The 15,366-nt window shown below is 31.8% G+C and overlaps 1 protein-coding gene and 1 pseudogene across 1 annotated transcript; both read left to right on the forward strand.

Annotated features, from left to right (window-relative positions):
- Positions 1 to 7,108: 7,108 nt before the first annotated feature.
- LOC116112782 lies at positions 7,109 to 9,449 on the forward strand (annotated as a pseudogene).
- A 1,205-nt stretch (positions 9,450 to 10,654) lies between these two features.
- LOC116112822 (protein SAWADEE HOMEODOMAIN HOMOLOG 1-like) lies at positions 10,655 to 14,511 on the forward strand (the record flags this gene model as incomplete). The annotated part of the gene is made up of 9 exons (XM_031398939.1): positions 10,655 to 10,666; positions 11,302 to 11,387; positions 11,537 to 11,582; positions 11,669 to 11,810; positions 12,880 to 12,943; positions 13,076 to 13,127; positions 13,514 to 13,657; positions 13,976 to 14,107; positions 14,294 to 14,511. Coding segments are annotated over 9 exons (723 nt in total), but the record flags the coding sequence as incomplete, so codon positions are not given.
- Between the last annotated feature and the right edge of the window lie 855 nt (positions 14,512 to 15,366).

Consider the following 15,366-nt stretch of genomic DNA (forward strand, 5'->3'; position numbering starts at 1 on the left):
TGGTGGTCAAAGAAATTAGATAATTATGTCATTGAATTTCAGATTAATTATTCATACCTATAGACTTAATCTACCTAACAAACCTTAAAGTTACTTACTCTTTTGACTACCATCTCTTTCGTTGCATGCCCATATGAGTTTACAAATGAATTAATAAATACATTCGAAAATTTTCTGGTTATTATATCATTATCAAAAAGCATTATTTACCCACCCATAGGTAGCCTAATGGTCCGTGCGAACCAAGGGGGTTGCAAATTGATAGAACTCACAGTCCCAGATTCGATTATCTAGTAATCACAAAAGTAGTACATTTGTCCATGATTTATTTGAACAGTCATAGCCTTAAGGATTAATCGAAGGTAATATATAATAAAATTATATTTTAGACTATATTATTTTATTAATTAGATTATATTTACAATAATACTATACTTACAAAGAAATCTTACAAAGATTTCCATACAAAGTGAGATGGCAAAAAATGAATGGAAGAGTGAAACAAAAAGTCAAACTCATTAAATTCACTATTCCATTGATTTTTTGCCACATCACTTTGTATGGAGATCTTTGTAAAATTCTTTGTAAGTGTAGTATTACTCTTATATTTATAGGTAGTATGATCAGAATTGAAGTGTTTTCTACTTCTTCCTCTTTTATTTTCCACAAAAAAAGTGATTTTTAGGTAGCATATGTTCAAAAGAGAAGATAAATTTTCCTTCCTTTTTCTCTCCTAAGAAAATGACATGGAATTTTGTTGTTTCACATTATTAATTTGAATGAAAGAATTTCTCTAATTATTGTATTGATATTGATTTTAATAAAATTATTATGAAAAATTATTTTACATTGCCAATTTTACATATTTAATGTTATATTTTCTTAATTCAACAGTGTCAAAAGTCTTTCCATCTAGTACTATAAGAAAGCATGTTTACAAGATGTTTTAGAACAAAATACTGATTAGGTAATTAAGAAAAACTAAGAAATGTTCTTCAAGTCACATTTTTTTTTTTTTTTTAATTACCGAGGTTTCTAGGCGCCCCCACTTTTCTCAATGTCTACTTCAAACCGAACCCTGAACAAGACAAATCAACCTAGTCTTTGGGGTCCATTGAATACCCTACAAACCGAATAAATTGGATAAGTCATAATTATGATAGATGGTCATTCCTTAAGTGAATCGAACATGAGATCTATAAGTCTCCTGACAAGCCAAACCCAATGGTCTACCATACGGAGTTGGTTTTAAGTCACATATTCGTCATTCCACTTAAAATAAAATGAATTTACAATAGTCAAATGTATATTCACCTACTTTTCCCCGAAACTATTTACAAATTCTTAAACAATTAGGTCCAAGACCATTTTATGGCACAAATATTATGTTTCTACTATAAAATTTTCTAAGTTTAGTTGTTCAGTAATAGAAAATATGCAACATTGGTGCCCATGTGTTCATACATTAATATCTTCTCATTTTTACATGTGGAAACATTGAAAATTTTCTATAAACATTAAATATTTTATGTAAATTATAATTACTATTTAATTTTCAATTCAAGACCTACCAAGATCTTCATATTCAAATAGAGTTATACTTTACCATACCAAAGTTTTAATATTTGATTAGTGAAGACCGGCACTTAATCGCCAAATTTACACTTTGCGCTTTATTTTTTTAATTTTCTCATGTATACTTTCTGTTTTCAAAAGTATTGAAAATTTGAATAAAACAAAACAAGAAAATGTGCTGAATTAGTGTTTTCTTGAAGACCGTTTGTATATATATATGAAAAAAAAATATATCTAAACTGGAGTTTACATTGACTCAATTAAATTATAGGTCCTGGCAGGCAGGTTAGACCTCATTTTTCTGTGATCTTCAGTTTGGGCCATTCAACATATCTATGGCCCAATTCATGTTTCATTGGTTGGGCCTAAAATTTTTCAATTGGCCCATACTCAAGAGCTCTTATGAATTAGGGAAAGGGGTTAATTCAAAACAAGGCCTAGTTTAGTTTTCTACTTCTAAACTTTGGGCCCAGCCAAACCATTGGACTGTGGCCCAGCCCATTCAAATTTTGATATATTCTAGACCCATATTATCTCCACATTAACCAAATATTAAAAATAATCAATTACTCTAATCATTTAAAGATAAATCATTATCTTTTTCACTGACATGATTATTGAAATACCTTTTCAAATATACTTGTAATTTCTTTATTAGAAATTTATTACAAAAGGTAATTAAAATCCTCTAATACTATCTAATTAGAAGAGAATTTATTATATTGATAAAGATCGAGAAATGAATTTTAGTAGCAAAAGAAAACTTGTTATAACTAGACAAATTAATTAAAAATTATTATTTAAATGAAATGTCACAAATTGATTATAGTATATAGTAAGACTAGTTAGATATAATCTATGATTAATTATAATATAACATTGGTAACTTGTTAGATATGTAGTAGGACTTATGTTTATAAAATTAGATATTACAATTTAGAAGATATTATTATCTAAAATTAGATATTAGACTTATATGATACAAATTATCGTGTCTCCCCAAGACTCCATCATTATAATACACATAAAGTTCTTCTTCCTTCTTCTAATTAATTGGTAAATTTAATTTACAATTATTTTTAATTTGATCCTGTGTAAAGTTCATCTTCCTTCTTATAATTAATTGGTTTAGTTTGCTTAATTGATTAATTTTCAATTATTCAAATTAATATAAGATTAATAAGATTTAGAGAATATTGATAAAATTACATAGAAAAGATTTTATATTAAATTTTTAAATAAAAAGATTTTATGTTTTTTTCTATGAAATATATAAGCGGGGCAAGATGCAACCAAACTCTGTCCCTGGCCCGTCCCCGCGTGAGCGGCTCAAACGGCCATCTCTACATTTGGGCGAACAATCTATTTTTATATGAAGCAATTTTTTGAAATTATGAAGCTGCCCTAAAATTCTATTATTCTTACCATGACCTCGCCACATCAGCTTTTCTTGCAAAAGAGCCCCATTTTCTTCCCTTTGTTACATGCAAACCCAACATCTCTTAAGGATGGGCATGGGCTAAGTCGAGGCTGGGGATCCCTGCCTCTGGGCTCGACTTGAAAACCCAAGGGGATTCCTCGAATCTAGCCCATCCTCGAATCATGGATTTCAAGGAATCCCCAAATCCAGTCCACACCTCCCTCCCCAACTTCCCCCCCCCCGAATCATGGATTCAAGGAATCCCCAAATCCAGTCCCACCTCCCTCCCCAAATTCCCCCCCCCCCCAAAAAAAAAAAAAAAAAAAACTTTATATGAATCAAATGAATAATATATTAACACTATTATAATATTATTTGTACTTTATTAATATTGTTAAGAGAGATTATCCATTTTTTTTTTTTAAGTCTCTATACAAATCATTAAATAGAATTTAGATAAATTCTAAATAAATAACTACAATTCTACCCTAATGTTGTTACCATTATGTATTATTAATTAATTTAAATGAATTACAAGTTATTTGAATAAAAACTATGTTATTATCCATCAATAGTATAACATATATAGTATTAACATTTAGTCATTTACATATATATCAAGTAATTTATATATGCATATTTAGCTTATTATATTTAATATAGACAATTTCTCTAGTATTATTCATTTGTATATGGTTTCACTCAATGTTCCCACAATTATATTATTATAATCACATTTGAATTTGATCAATTAATAATGTGAAACAATTATATATATTTTATTATAAAAATATAACAAGGACAATTAGGTAATAGAATTGAAATAATGATTCAATGAATAACAAAAAATATTTATAGTGATTTATTGATTTTTTATAATAAATCAAAATATCAAATGATACATTATATATATTAACATATGATTATGGATAATAGCATATTATTTATAATGTATAATACATATAATACATTATACATTATTAATATATAACATATACATTATGTATATCAAATGATACATTAAACATATATAACATATATATTATGTATATCAAATTATACATATACATATATAACATATTTATTATGTATTAAAAATATTCATAATGATTTACTATATTTAATTTATATATGCATATTAGCTTATTATATTTAATATAGACAATTTCTCTAGTATTATTCATTTGTATATGGTTTCACTCAATGTTCCCACAATTATATTATTATAATCACATTTGAATTTGATCAATTAATAATGTGAAACAATTAATTATGAAAGTAGTAATTATATATATATACGGGCTAGGGCGAGATTAACCCCGTCCCTGAATTCGGGGATTGATTTTGGGCTCGGGCCTGGACCATCCCCGAAAATTTCGGGGAGTCTTCACCCCATTCGGGCCAGGGCGGGGAACATGCCCATTCCTAGCAACTCTCATTTCTTTCATTTTCACCACCAATAAAAATTTAAAAAACTTACATTTTACCCCCCGAAAATCAACAAAATAAACTTTAATAAAATCCCATAAAATACGAGTTATTACATTTTAAATACTTCTTCACTTTAAGGTCCGAAACTCATGAAAAATGAGAAAATTTTTATATAACATGTAGTTCTTATATTCTCCAGCATTTTCTTATCTATTAAGCTAAGGTTTTATGTATATACGTTCAGGCTGTGGAAAGTTTTGTTCATCCATCCATTCAAAAACAACCAAATTGGTTCAATAAAAATCCTACACAAGTTCTTAAAAAGTGGTTTAACTTGATTTGAGTTGGATTAAATCGAACTGGATTAGATTTTGAAAATGTGTTTGGTAAAATATCTGAAAAGTATATTCAGAGTTTGATATAATGTTGAATAGTTGTTTGATATATTTTTGGAAAACATTTTTTTGAAATATTTAAATTATTTTTTAACCCTCTACATTTGTTAATTTAGCTAAACACACCCATAATAAAAGTTTAAAAATTAACTAAAACACTCCAACCACCCAAGAGGATAGCCGATCGCCAACCACCACTGTCGAACGACAGTCGGCAATCGTCGGAACGAAGCACGACTAGCTGGATCTGATCGGTCGTACGCCAATATGGTCTTTTTCGATCAGATCCACCATGGTACTGTTAGTGCATAACTTCTCTAATAAATCAGGGAAGACAATAAATTGAGAAAATATGATCAATCTAAGGTGATAAAATAAAACAATTGAGGTGATGGAAGTTAATTTAGGATTTTATTTTATTTACATTAGATAAATAACAAAACTCTTAAATTAAATGCATGAGTCGAAAGGAATTAAATGAATAAATGTTACAGTATGAAAATGTACTCATATTAAATTTGAAATATTTAAATACAAAGATATATTTAATTTTTGAAAAGTTAACTTAAAACACTTTGGGATATTAATCAAAATGATATCATTCAACTTACAATAATATGAATTTACAAATTCTTAAACAATTAGGTATTAGACCATTTTATGGCACAAATATTCTGTTTCTACTATAAAATTTTCTAAGTTTACTTGTTCAATTATAGAAAATATGCAACATTGGTACCCATGTGTTCATACATTGATATCTTCTCACTTTTACTGTGAAAACATTGAAAATTTTCTATAAACATTAATTTTTTTTTTTTTTTATTCAGTGTAATTACTATTTTTCAATTTCATACCCTACCCAATCTTCATATTCAAATAGATTTATACTTACCATACCATAAAAACCATAGATCAAACTTTGTTTAATATTTGAATTAGTGAAGACCGACACTTAATCACCAAATTTGACTTTGCTTATTTTTTTAATTTTCTATGTGTACTTTTTTGTTTTCAAAGTATTGAAAATTGAATAAAACGAAACAAGAAAAGGTTGAATCTGTGTTTTCTTGAAGACTGTTTGTATATCTACAAAAGCGATCACTATAAATATGAATATATATATATATATATATTATTATATATATATAATATATGTAGGAGATTTTAAAATGAATAACCAAAATGGAGTTGACTTCATTGACTCAATTAAATTCTAGGTCCTGGCAGCCAGATTAGACCTCAGTTTCTTGTAGTCTTCAGTTTGGGCCAATTCATGTTTAATTGATTGGGCCAAAATATTCAATCGGCCCATACTCAAGGGCTTATGATTAGGAGAAACGGGTTAATTCAAAACAGGCCGAGTTTAGTTTTCTCCTACTAACTTTGGGCCAAGCCCAAACCATTGGACTGTGGCCCAGCCCATTTAATTTTTTTTTTTAATTTTGTTTTTATGTATATTCTAGACCCAAATTTGTTCATTTTGAGCATCGGTGGTATAATTGCTTCACCAAAGGTTGGGATAGTTTAGGTTTGGTGGTGGTAAGAATAATCTTTAGCAATAGCTGAAGCTTAACTTTATGAATGAGACACGTGGGCCTAGAGGGCCCTGCAGTCTGAATAAGCCTGCATTTGTATTATCATGAGATCTCCTCTCTCCTCTCTCGCTCCGTCCTCTTTTTTCAATTTTACAGCATAAAAGCTTTAAACTTTAAGTTCAAATCATAACATAATTTCGATAGGACTTTTGGGTATATTTCAAGAGATCCTGAGTTCGAGTCCCTCCTTAATCACTAATAGGATAGTTTATTAAACTTTTATCCAGCTGATAATTCCAGTCCTAAAAGATTAGTTAAATGCAAGTAAGCTGGCTCGAACACTTTTGGTCATCCAAAAGAAAAAAAAAAGAAAAAAAAACTATTCTCACTTAAACCCAATATATATATAGGTGGAAACTCAAATTTGACATTGTGAAAAGTTGAAAATAAGGAGATTATGTGTACGTAACTATTGGTTTAGTGAGCAATGTGACCCTTGATGTTGAATGAGCCTCTGTGTCAGCCAGCAGGCCAATTCAATTGCTTTAAGAGATGATGACAAAAAAAGCAAAAAAATGTTGTGATGATATGTAAATGTAGACATTGTTTATGGCAGCGCATCATTGTTTCTCCAATCACTTTTTTCTTTATCACTTATCAAAAAAGAAAGTTAAATAAGAAAAGGAATGGAGAATTCATATGCCAAGACACTCAACAGTCTTTATCATATTAATACAAGTTAACTTAATTCTACTGAGCTTAATTCTCTGATCTTTTCAATGGCTGCAGTTTCACCCCAATCCGTGCCCGAAAAGCCCCTCGATTTCCGTGCGCCACCGCCATCGCCCATCGCCAGCAGCCGCCGGTCATCGGTCACCAATGATGATGTCCTCACTGAATATCTTGAGCATTCACTGCGTGTCCCGGATTTGATTTTCCTGATAAAGTGTTTCCTAGGCAAAAGTTTATTGAAAACCCTCCAAGAATTGATTTTCAGACATTGAATTCTGAAGAGAGTTGTGATTCTGTTCAAGATTGTGGATTCTATAACACAATTGGTTGTTTCAGCTTGTGAATTATGGAATTCCAAGTGAATTAATCAAATCTGCTTTGGCCATTGCCGCCGGAGTCTTCCGGGTGTCGCCGGAAAGCAGAGCAACAGTCACGAGGTCCCGAGAAGCCATATGGTTTGAGGAAGTTCTGGGGAAGAAGAGAGTGAAATGATTGAGAATTTGTATGTGTGTAGAGATGAAAATTTGAAGCTTGAAATGGAGGGAATTTGGCCTCTTGGATATTCAAAATCAGGTAATTACAACCATTCTTGAACATATATGTTTTTCTTGTAGTTTAATATTTTCTTGTGCTTCATAATAAAGTTCGAGGATTTCTGGTTTAACAAACAGATAATTCTATAAAAGACGAATTTTCTTGAAATGTGCAGTGAGAAAATGGAGACCCTTTTGGGGGATATAGAGAAGTTGGTGAGAAAATTCTGGTGAGTTTGAGGGAAAATTGTGTGAGAAAATCAATGCATGGGGATGAAATAGTGGCGGAACATGAAAATGTTGGGTCAGTTTGTCATATTCACAACAGCCATAACATTCTGGCTGATTTTAGCTCCCTAGATATGATGTGATCAGAATGCTGATAAGAGGAGTTGATTATTCACATGCCTTGTGTCTGCATATTTGTGACGGAGCTTCAGAGTTTCATGTCTACTCAAGAAAGGTTGGGTGTCATTTTGCCCTGATAAAGATGCCATTCTCATCACTGCTGGAGATCAAATACAGGTAACTTATCTCATTAATCAACTCTGCATTATACGCTCGAATCAAATAATAATTTTCATCGTACCATCGAGGTTTGGTTGAGTTTTGCAGACACCTTGTTTTTTATTATCCTGCATTGGCATAGCCTTGTGTAGTTCATAACTGTTAGTGAGACTGTTGCATAATTGCAGAAACCCACCATTTAATTTAATTAACTTAAAACTATCATTAGTTTTTCTCTTTATGTTTGACAGCTGAGCATAATAGATGAATCGGACTAATATTCTTTATCAGTTTAATGGAGAAAATGATGACAATTTGTAGTACTCCCTTTCTTTATATATTCTGTTAAAAGAGTTTAACACTACTGTTTTACTGTTAGTTTATGGTATTTGGATTGATCATGCCAGATTCCAGGAGATGAGAGTTGGGGTCGATTTATAACTCATAGGTTCTTTTAACTAAGCAGATGTGTGTTGTTGAGTGATTTTTGCGAAGTTCAAAAACTAGTTCCAATGAGTTGAATTCTTTTGAGTAGGGTAGCTTGATACTAAAGGGCAAAAAAAAACAAAAAATATTACCTGAGTTGAGTTCTCCCAGACATTATAGGACGGTCATTGGACTCTTATTCGGCCAACAGATTAAAGGCTCCAAGATTAGTTGAGGTGTGGCATAAACGGGTCGAATACTCCTGGTGATAAAAAAAACAGAAGTTGAATTCTCTGATTTGGTTGAAAAAAGAATGTCACTCAGATATTATCAAACCAAGTGCAATCTTTTTTGTTGTGAGGATCCACAGAGTATCTTTTATATTTAGGTCATGAAATAGATCATAATCATTCTCATTGAGTGCAGAAGAAGTAACCCATTTTTCTCATCAACTCTAAAAAGACTAAAGTCATGAATAACCGTGACTGGTGACCGATCGAATAAAACAACTCAAAAGATAAAGAAATATTATTAACCTCTTCATGCTCGTTCTAGTTTGTAGACCCAAAACAGACAACATTTACTTAATTAAACATGAACTAATAGTTTACAAATTCTTGTAATGAGGTGCAAACTTTGCTAAAAAATAATGTCTTATTATGTGACAGGCAGTGAGTGGTGGGCAGTACAAGCATGTGATAGGAAGGCCAGTTTATAAAGAAGAGAAAGGGGACTGTATTTCAATGGCGTTTCTCTTGCTCCTCAAACCATTATCACCAACTTTACCCCCAATCTGGAGAAGGAAAAAACTATTTCCCTTCCCAACAATTTATAGTTGCTACTTTTAACTCTTCTGTACCATTTTCTGGTTTTTGTTTACAAAAAATTCTGATTCTGTCTACATTTTTTTTTTTTTTCATTCAGATTTATACATATTCACACCCTTCACTCATAATTGTTCATAAAACTTTTATCATTTTTTTCTTCTTGAGTTTCTATATTGAGAATTTTGTGTGTATGTTTCACATTCTTTTGTGTATCAAACTCTATATTTTTTTTTATTCAGATTAGCATAAAATATTTATTTATTTTATCGTTAAATTAGTGTTCAGATTAATTTGCTATAGAATATGAATAATTGAAATGCACGAGTGTGTTTAAATGGTGCATCTATCATAGGTAGCCCAGATGATTAAAGTGAACTGAAATAGTGTAGATAGATATACGATCTCAGGTTCCATTACCCATAGCCCAGACACCTTTGCTAAAAAGTGTTTGAATGACTCAAATCAACGGCACAAGAGTTGAAATTTTGGTGTAAACAAAAATGGGAGGCGAAATTCAAGAATTATTTCCATTTTTATCATTATTCTAGATAGGCTTAAATTTATTAAATTACCATAAATCATTCATAAAACTTACTACAATTGTATTACCTAATCACTATCATATAGCAATGAGATGGATAATAATTTTAATATGAATTGGGGTTTATTTTTTATTTCTATAACGACAAAACAACCATCCATCAAGCATTTTAGATAACCGTCAAGTTCAACCTCCATACAATTATCCAAACTGCTCTAATTGCTATCATATATGCAGATTTCACAAATTCGACGATTAGATTCAAACGATGAGATGTCTTAACTTTCGTAATAATCCAACACAATACAAATTTAACCGATTAATGTTTCACCGAACATTATTTTTTTAATAAAATATTATGACAGTCTTATAAATCCCTCTATTGATACTTTTTTATAATCATTTGTAGAAAGAGCTCTAGAAATGAACATACAAATATACAATACAAGTCATTTGATTTTTGTGAGTCAATGGAAATAAACTAGGAATCTATACACCAAAACCATGTCGTTTTACAGCAATATAGAATGCACGTGGGGTCTACTTGTTCTGAACCCGACGTGGCAAGATGTAATTGGGCGACAGAATCCACTAAGCACCAACTAAACCTCAGTTCTGACATAAACCTCTGAAAGTGAAGCCTCAAGATTCTCTCTCTCTCACTTGAACTTGTTCGTTTTTCAAAGACATGGGGGATTTGGTGTCAGCAGGAGACTCATGGCCTGAATTACACTTGCTGAGGTAACATAATAAAATAAATAATAAAAATATTATCTTTGAGAGTATTTTCTTCATGGTTTCTTCATTTTTCATGAGGGTATGTTTTGGTTGTTCACCTCTCAGTTTGTGTGCTTATGTTGCTTAAAGTGTTTATCTGCTGTAATATATGGTTTCTGCTCAGAATGATGATTATGGGTTTTTTTTCTTAAATAGTTCATTGTCTGATTTTGATTTTTATGGAACTTCTGATGGGGTGTACCGTGTATGAAGAACTTTTTTGAGGTTTATGATAATTTGGAATTTTATGGAAGGTTTATGAAGGATTGTGAAGGTTTAGTGAGGTAGGTTTATTCATTTGCTGTTTTCACTGGGTTTTGTAGCTTTCTGGGCTGTCTATTGAGTTTGCAGTTCAAGTTCAATTTTTTTTTTTTTCACTTTAGCTGTCCTCTGCGTGTTCAGTTATATACATTGTATATAAGTACATACTTTATTATCTCGTTTTTGTTTAAGAAAATAAAATTTAACTTACAACTACTGAAGCGAACCCCTCAAACCCATGGGCTGAGAAAGATGAGATCTCAAGATTTCTTTTACAATTCCAAGAGAAAAGGTCCACCTGTCTGAACGCGGGTTTGTTGTTTCGTCTTCTTTGATAGATTAAGGAATTGGAGAGTACATATAAGGAGTTAGGCGAAGCATCATTGAGCCAGGAGTTTTGCCAAGCACTCGCAACCAGTTTTAGGTGGAATCCCTTTCTGGAAAATCATTATGTAGCCTTAATTGAATCAAAATTGTCTCTTTTCTTTTTTTTGATTACTATTATGTGCTTTAGATAACAAGTTTTGTGAACATTTAGTCTTTTTCTTCTCTGTATTTCTCTGTATTTATCAGTTTTGCTGCGAGTCGTGCTGCGAGACCTGCCATTCCTTGGCAACAGGTTGTTTTCTTGAGTCTCCTCCAAACTTTATTATTTGTTTGTTTGAATCCCTTCATAACTCTTGTCTTGTTCTTATTTTCTTATAGGTGCAAAGTTGGTTCCTGGATAAGCTGAAAGGCTCACGAACTAAAGTCCAACCGTCTTCATCTAAGGCCCTTAGTTTCTTTGTTAATCTTTCTCGTGAAATTTTTCCAAGCATTGAACCTGAGACTTCACAAAAGCCTAAAGGTTTTGTATCAGCATGAGTAGAATTGCTGTGAAATTAAGATTTTTGAAATTATGTTATGTTGAATCATTTATCTGTGTGTTTTGAACTTTAGGCTTGATAATCTGCATAATAATTATTGGAAAATGTTGTTTGAGGTTTATTGATCGTGTAGAACTAAACTTAGGTTGCTAGTTACCCACAAGTTTAACCCAAGAGTGTCACTTGTTGAGTTAGAGTTTGTTGTACTTGCAATAGTGGAATTGCATTCAAGAAATAAGAAAAAGAAACAGTTATATAATTGGGACATCATCAAAATCTGAACGAGGAATTATAACATAGAGCATAATGTAAGCCATTCTAATTCGGTTTTGTAGCTATGGAAAAACAGGATAAGCTGGCGCCAGGATCTCATTCTTGTCAATGACCATAACCTGTCATTCATTTTGAATCAATCATGATTTTTGGATACAGCACATACTTGCCAAGTGCAATGACGTCGACTGGCAGCCTTGTTGATATAGTTTATCTCAGCCTTTTTTTAGGAGCAATAACAAGTTTACTGGAGGCTCTTGGATGCCTACTGTTGATTTTTTATGATTGAGAAAATGAGGGATAAAGCCTAATAGTCTTTTCCTTTAGTTATATTCTATAAATAAGAATGCTGAAGTATATGAAAACTGGTGACGTGATGCAGATTAGTTACTTTTGAGTATTATAACTCGCTTTGAGATGTCTTTTTTGGTTACTTTCAATCTACATCTATATTCTTTTTTCCCTCTTTTCCTGCTGCTGTAATGTTAATTATTAACTTCCCATGTAAGGCTTTAGATCAGTAATACCTGTTTTTCCTTCTCTACTCAGCAAAATCTGAATGCAGTTTATGATGACAAAATATAATCCGATATTTTTTTCCCTCATTTTAAAGATGAATTAAATGCTTATGCTGTATACATATCAGGCCATCCTATGGAAATTAATAATGATAGCTGACCATCTGATTTTGTCATTCAGTCTCAGTAAAAGTATTGCCATAGATGCAAAACTATAAACAGAACTATAACTTGATTTCTGATATCAATTATTATGCAGGTAACCGGATCTCAGAACTAAAGGAATGCCAATTTGAAGCTAAATCAGCAAAAGACGCTGCATGGTAAGAATGTATCTAGTAACATGGGATCGCAGAAGTTTGTGTTAAATTGCTATATTTGCTTCTTGCATGTACAGAAACCGTATTATGATTTATTGTAGAATGTTTGAAATGCTTTTTTGGTGTAACGTCCAGGTACGATGTTGCTTCGTTCCTCACCTACAGGGTTACATATGCTGGTGATCTAGTAAGAATCATTTACAATGAATTTATGTTTCTTAAGGATCAACGTGGCATTTCTTAAACAAGTGCCTTGCTTATGAGATCTTTTAAAATGAACCAGCGAATTGTTTCTCAAGCTTTGGTGATTATTTCTAATGCTTTCCTTGTTTCGACATTACTATTTTGCAATTGAACTCGACATTTTGGATCTTGGTTTTTTCAAACTAAAGCTATCTAATCTCTGATCAGTGCGTAAACTCATTTCAACCTGCAACAATACGGCTTAGACTAGTTCAATCAAGTACACATTGTCCAGTGAAACATTGAGCTTACTATATCTTTCATTAAAGAGAGAGATTTGTTCATTATTTAAACCTACAATAAATTACTAAATAGTGCATATATTCATAGGAAGTACGTGTACGATTTTCTGGGTTTGGCAATGCGGAAGATGAATGGGTGAATGTAAAAGAGGGTGTTCGTGAGCGATCTATTCCGTTAGAACCATCAGAGTGTCATGAGGTCAACGTTGGAGATCTTGTACTGTGCTACCAGGTATTCCATTTTCTTTAGAAAAATAAGAAGGAAGTAACATGCAACTATCAATTACGCGTTTTGGACTATGCACTTTGAAAAGCGTATAGAGGGTTGTTGCTGTGTTGACTATCATTTGCTTATTCTTTAATTATTGTTGCGATTCAACTATCCATGGTGCATTACTTGCAGTTCATATATAGAAATGAAACCCATTTGTATGCTATGTGAGGTTGTTGCCTTGGGAAGTATGGAAGAAACAGAATGGAGAAGAGACATACCCTTAAACTAAGTTTGTTTGTTTTTCTCTCTCTCTCTCTCTTTAATGGCGGATTACAGGAAAGAGAACATCAAGCAGTCTACTGTGATGCCTACGTTGTAGAAATCCAGAGGCAGTTACATCATGATAATAATGATATAGAAGCCTGCCGGTGCATCTTTTTGGTTCGTTACAGGCATGACTACACCGAGGTTATTTAACAAAACTATCTCCTTCCTCTTGTCAGTTTGTCTGCATATGTATGTATGTACGTATACGAGTATTGCATACGAAACTACACGTGGTAACTCAAGTCATGCTGTATTGTTTTAAACCTTTATGTTATGTAGAAATTAAATCAATCTCGTCTGATATTTCATCTGACATGTTTGTACCAGGAAGCTGTTGATTTGGGGAGGCTGTGTCGCAGGCCTAAACATTAAAATGTGAGGCAACCTTTCATATTCAAGCGGTTTGCATTAGGGTGAAAAGTGAAGATCAACTTTTCCCCTTAGGGTGTATTTGGTTTAGGGAATGTTAGATTATTAAGAATATTGGATTACAGGAAAGTTAGATTACCTTGAAGATTACTGAGAATCCTTAAGAAAATGTGTTTGTTTAGTTTGAATAAATTGGTGGGTATGTTATATTAATATGCTTAGTTAGGAGGAATAAATTGATAGGTATATTATTTAAATTATTAAATTACCCTCTTTTTAAATATTAATATAATATTATTTATATTATTAATTTTTGAATAATTTTTTTTAATCCTCAACATTTTAGATTTAGTTAAAACGTCCCTGCTTATATAAAATTTTAATTTATAACAAAATCACCCCTACCACTCCAAGCCACTACCTGCCACTGTTAGTCATCGTTGGAAATCACTGTGAGTAGTCGAGAGAGATCGTGAGGCTTCGATATGGTCGTTTTTTGTCAGATTTACTCTGATATAGCTGTTTTCAGTCATCAAAATGGCTAGAAACGGTCATATCGAAGTCGCCCAGTGATGGTGAGCTACTCACAGTGATTTCCAGCTTCTTTTGGTGACTTTTGGCAACAGCTGGCGATGGTTTGGCTAGCGGTAGATGGGTGGGGGTGATGGCTTAGGTGGGCTGTAATTTGTTTTGAATTCAAGAGTAATTTTGTCCAAAAAATTAATTGATTGGGCTAACATAGTAAAAGTTAGATTCATGTAAATTAATTTAAAAATTAGAGTATTATTGTCCTAAAATTTTATTAATAAGGGATAAAATTGTAACAAAAATAAGATTATCTTGGTAATCTTACAATACCTAAGAAAATTGAAGTTATCAGATTACCTCTAATATTACAAACAGTAACTACAATTGGTATTAGAATATTACCAAAATCTTATATTACTTGATAACTAAACGTAATAATAAAGTAATATAAGATAATATAACCTTAGTAATCTCATATAACTCTCAATCAAACGCCATTTTAG

This window comes from Pistacia vera, unplaced genomic scaffold, assembly GCF_008641045.1.
Source record: "Pistacia vera cultivar Batoury unplaced genomic scaffold, PisVer_v2 Contig67, whole genome shotgun sequence".
In the NCBI taxonomy this organism is placed as follows: Eukaryota; Viridiplantae; Streptophyta; class Magnoliopsida; order Sapindales; family Anacardiaceae; genus Pistacia; species Pistacia vera.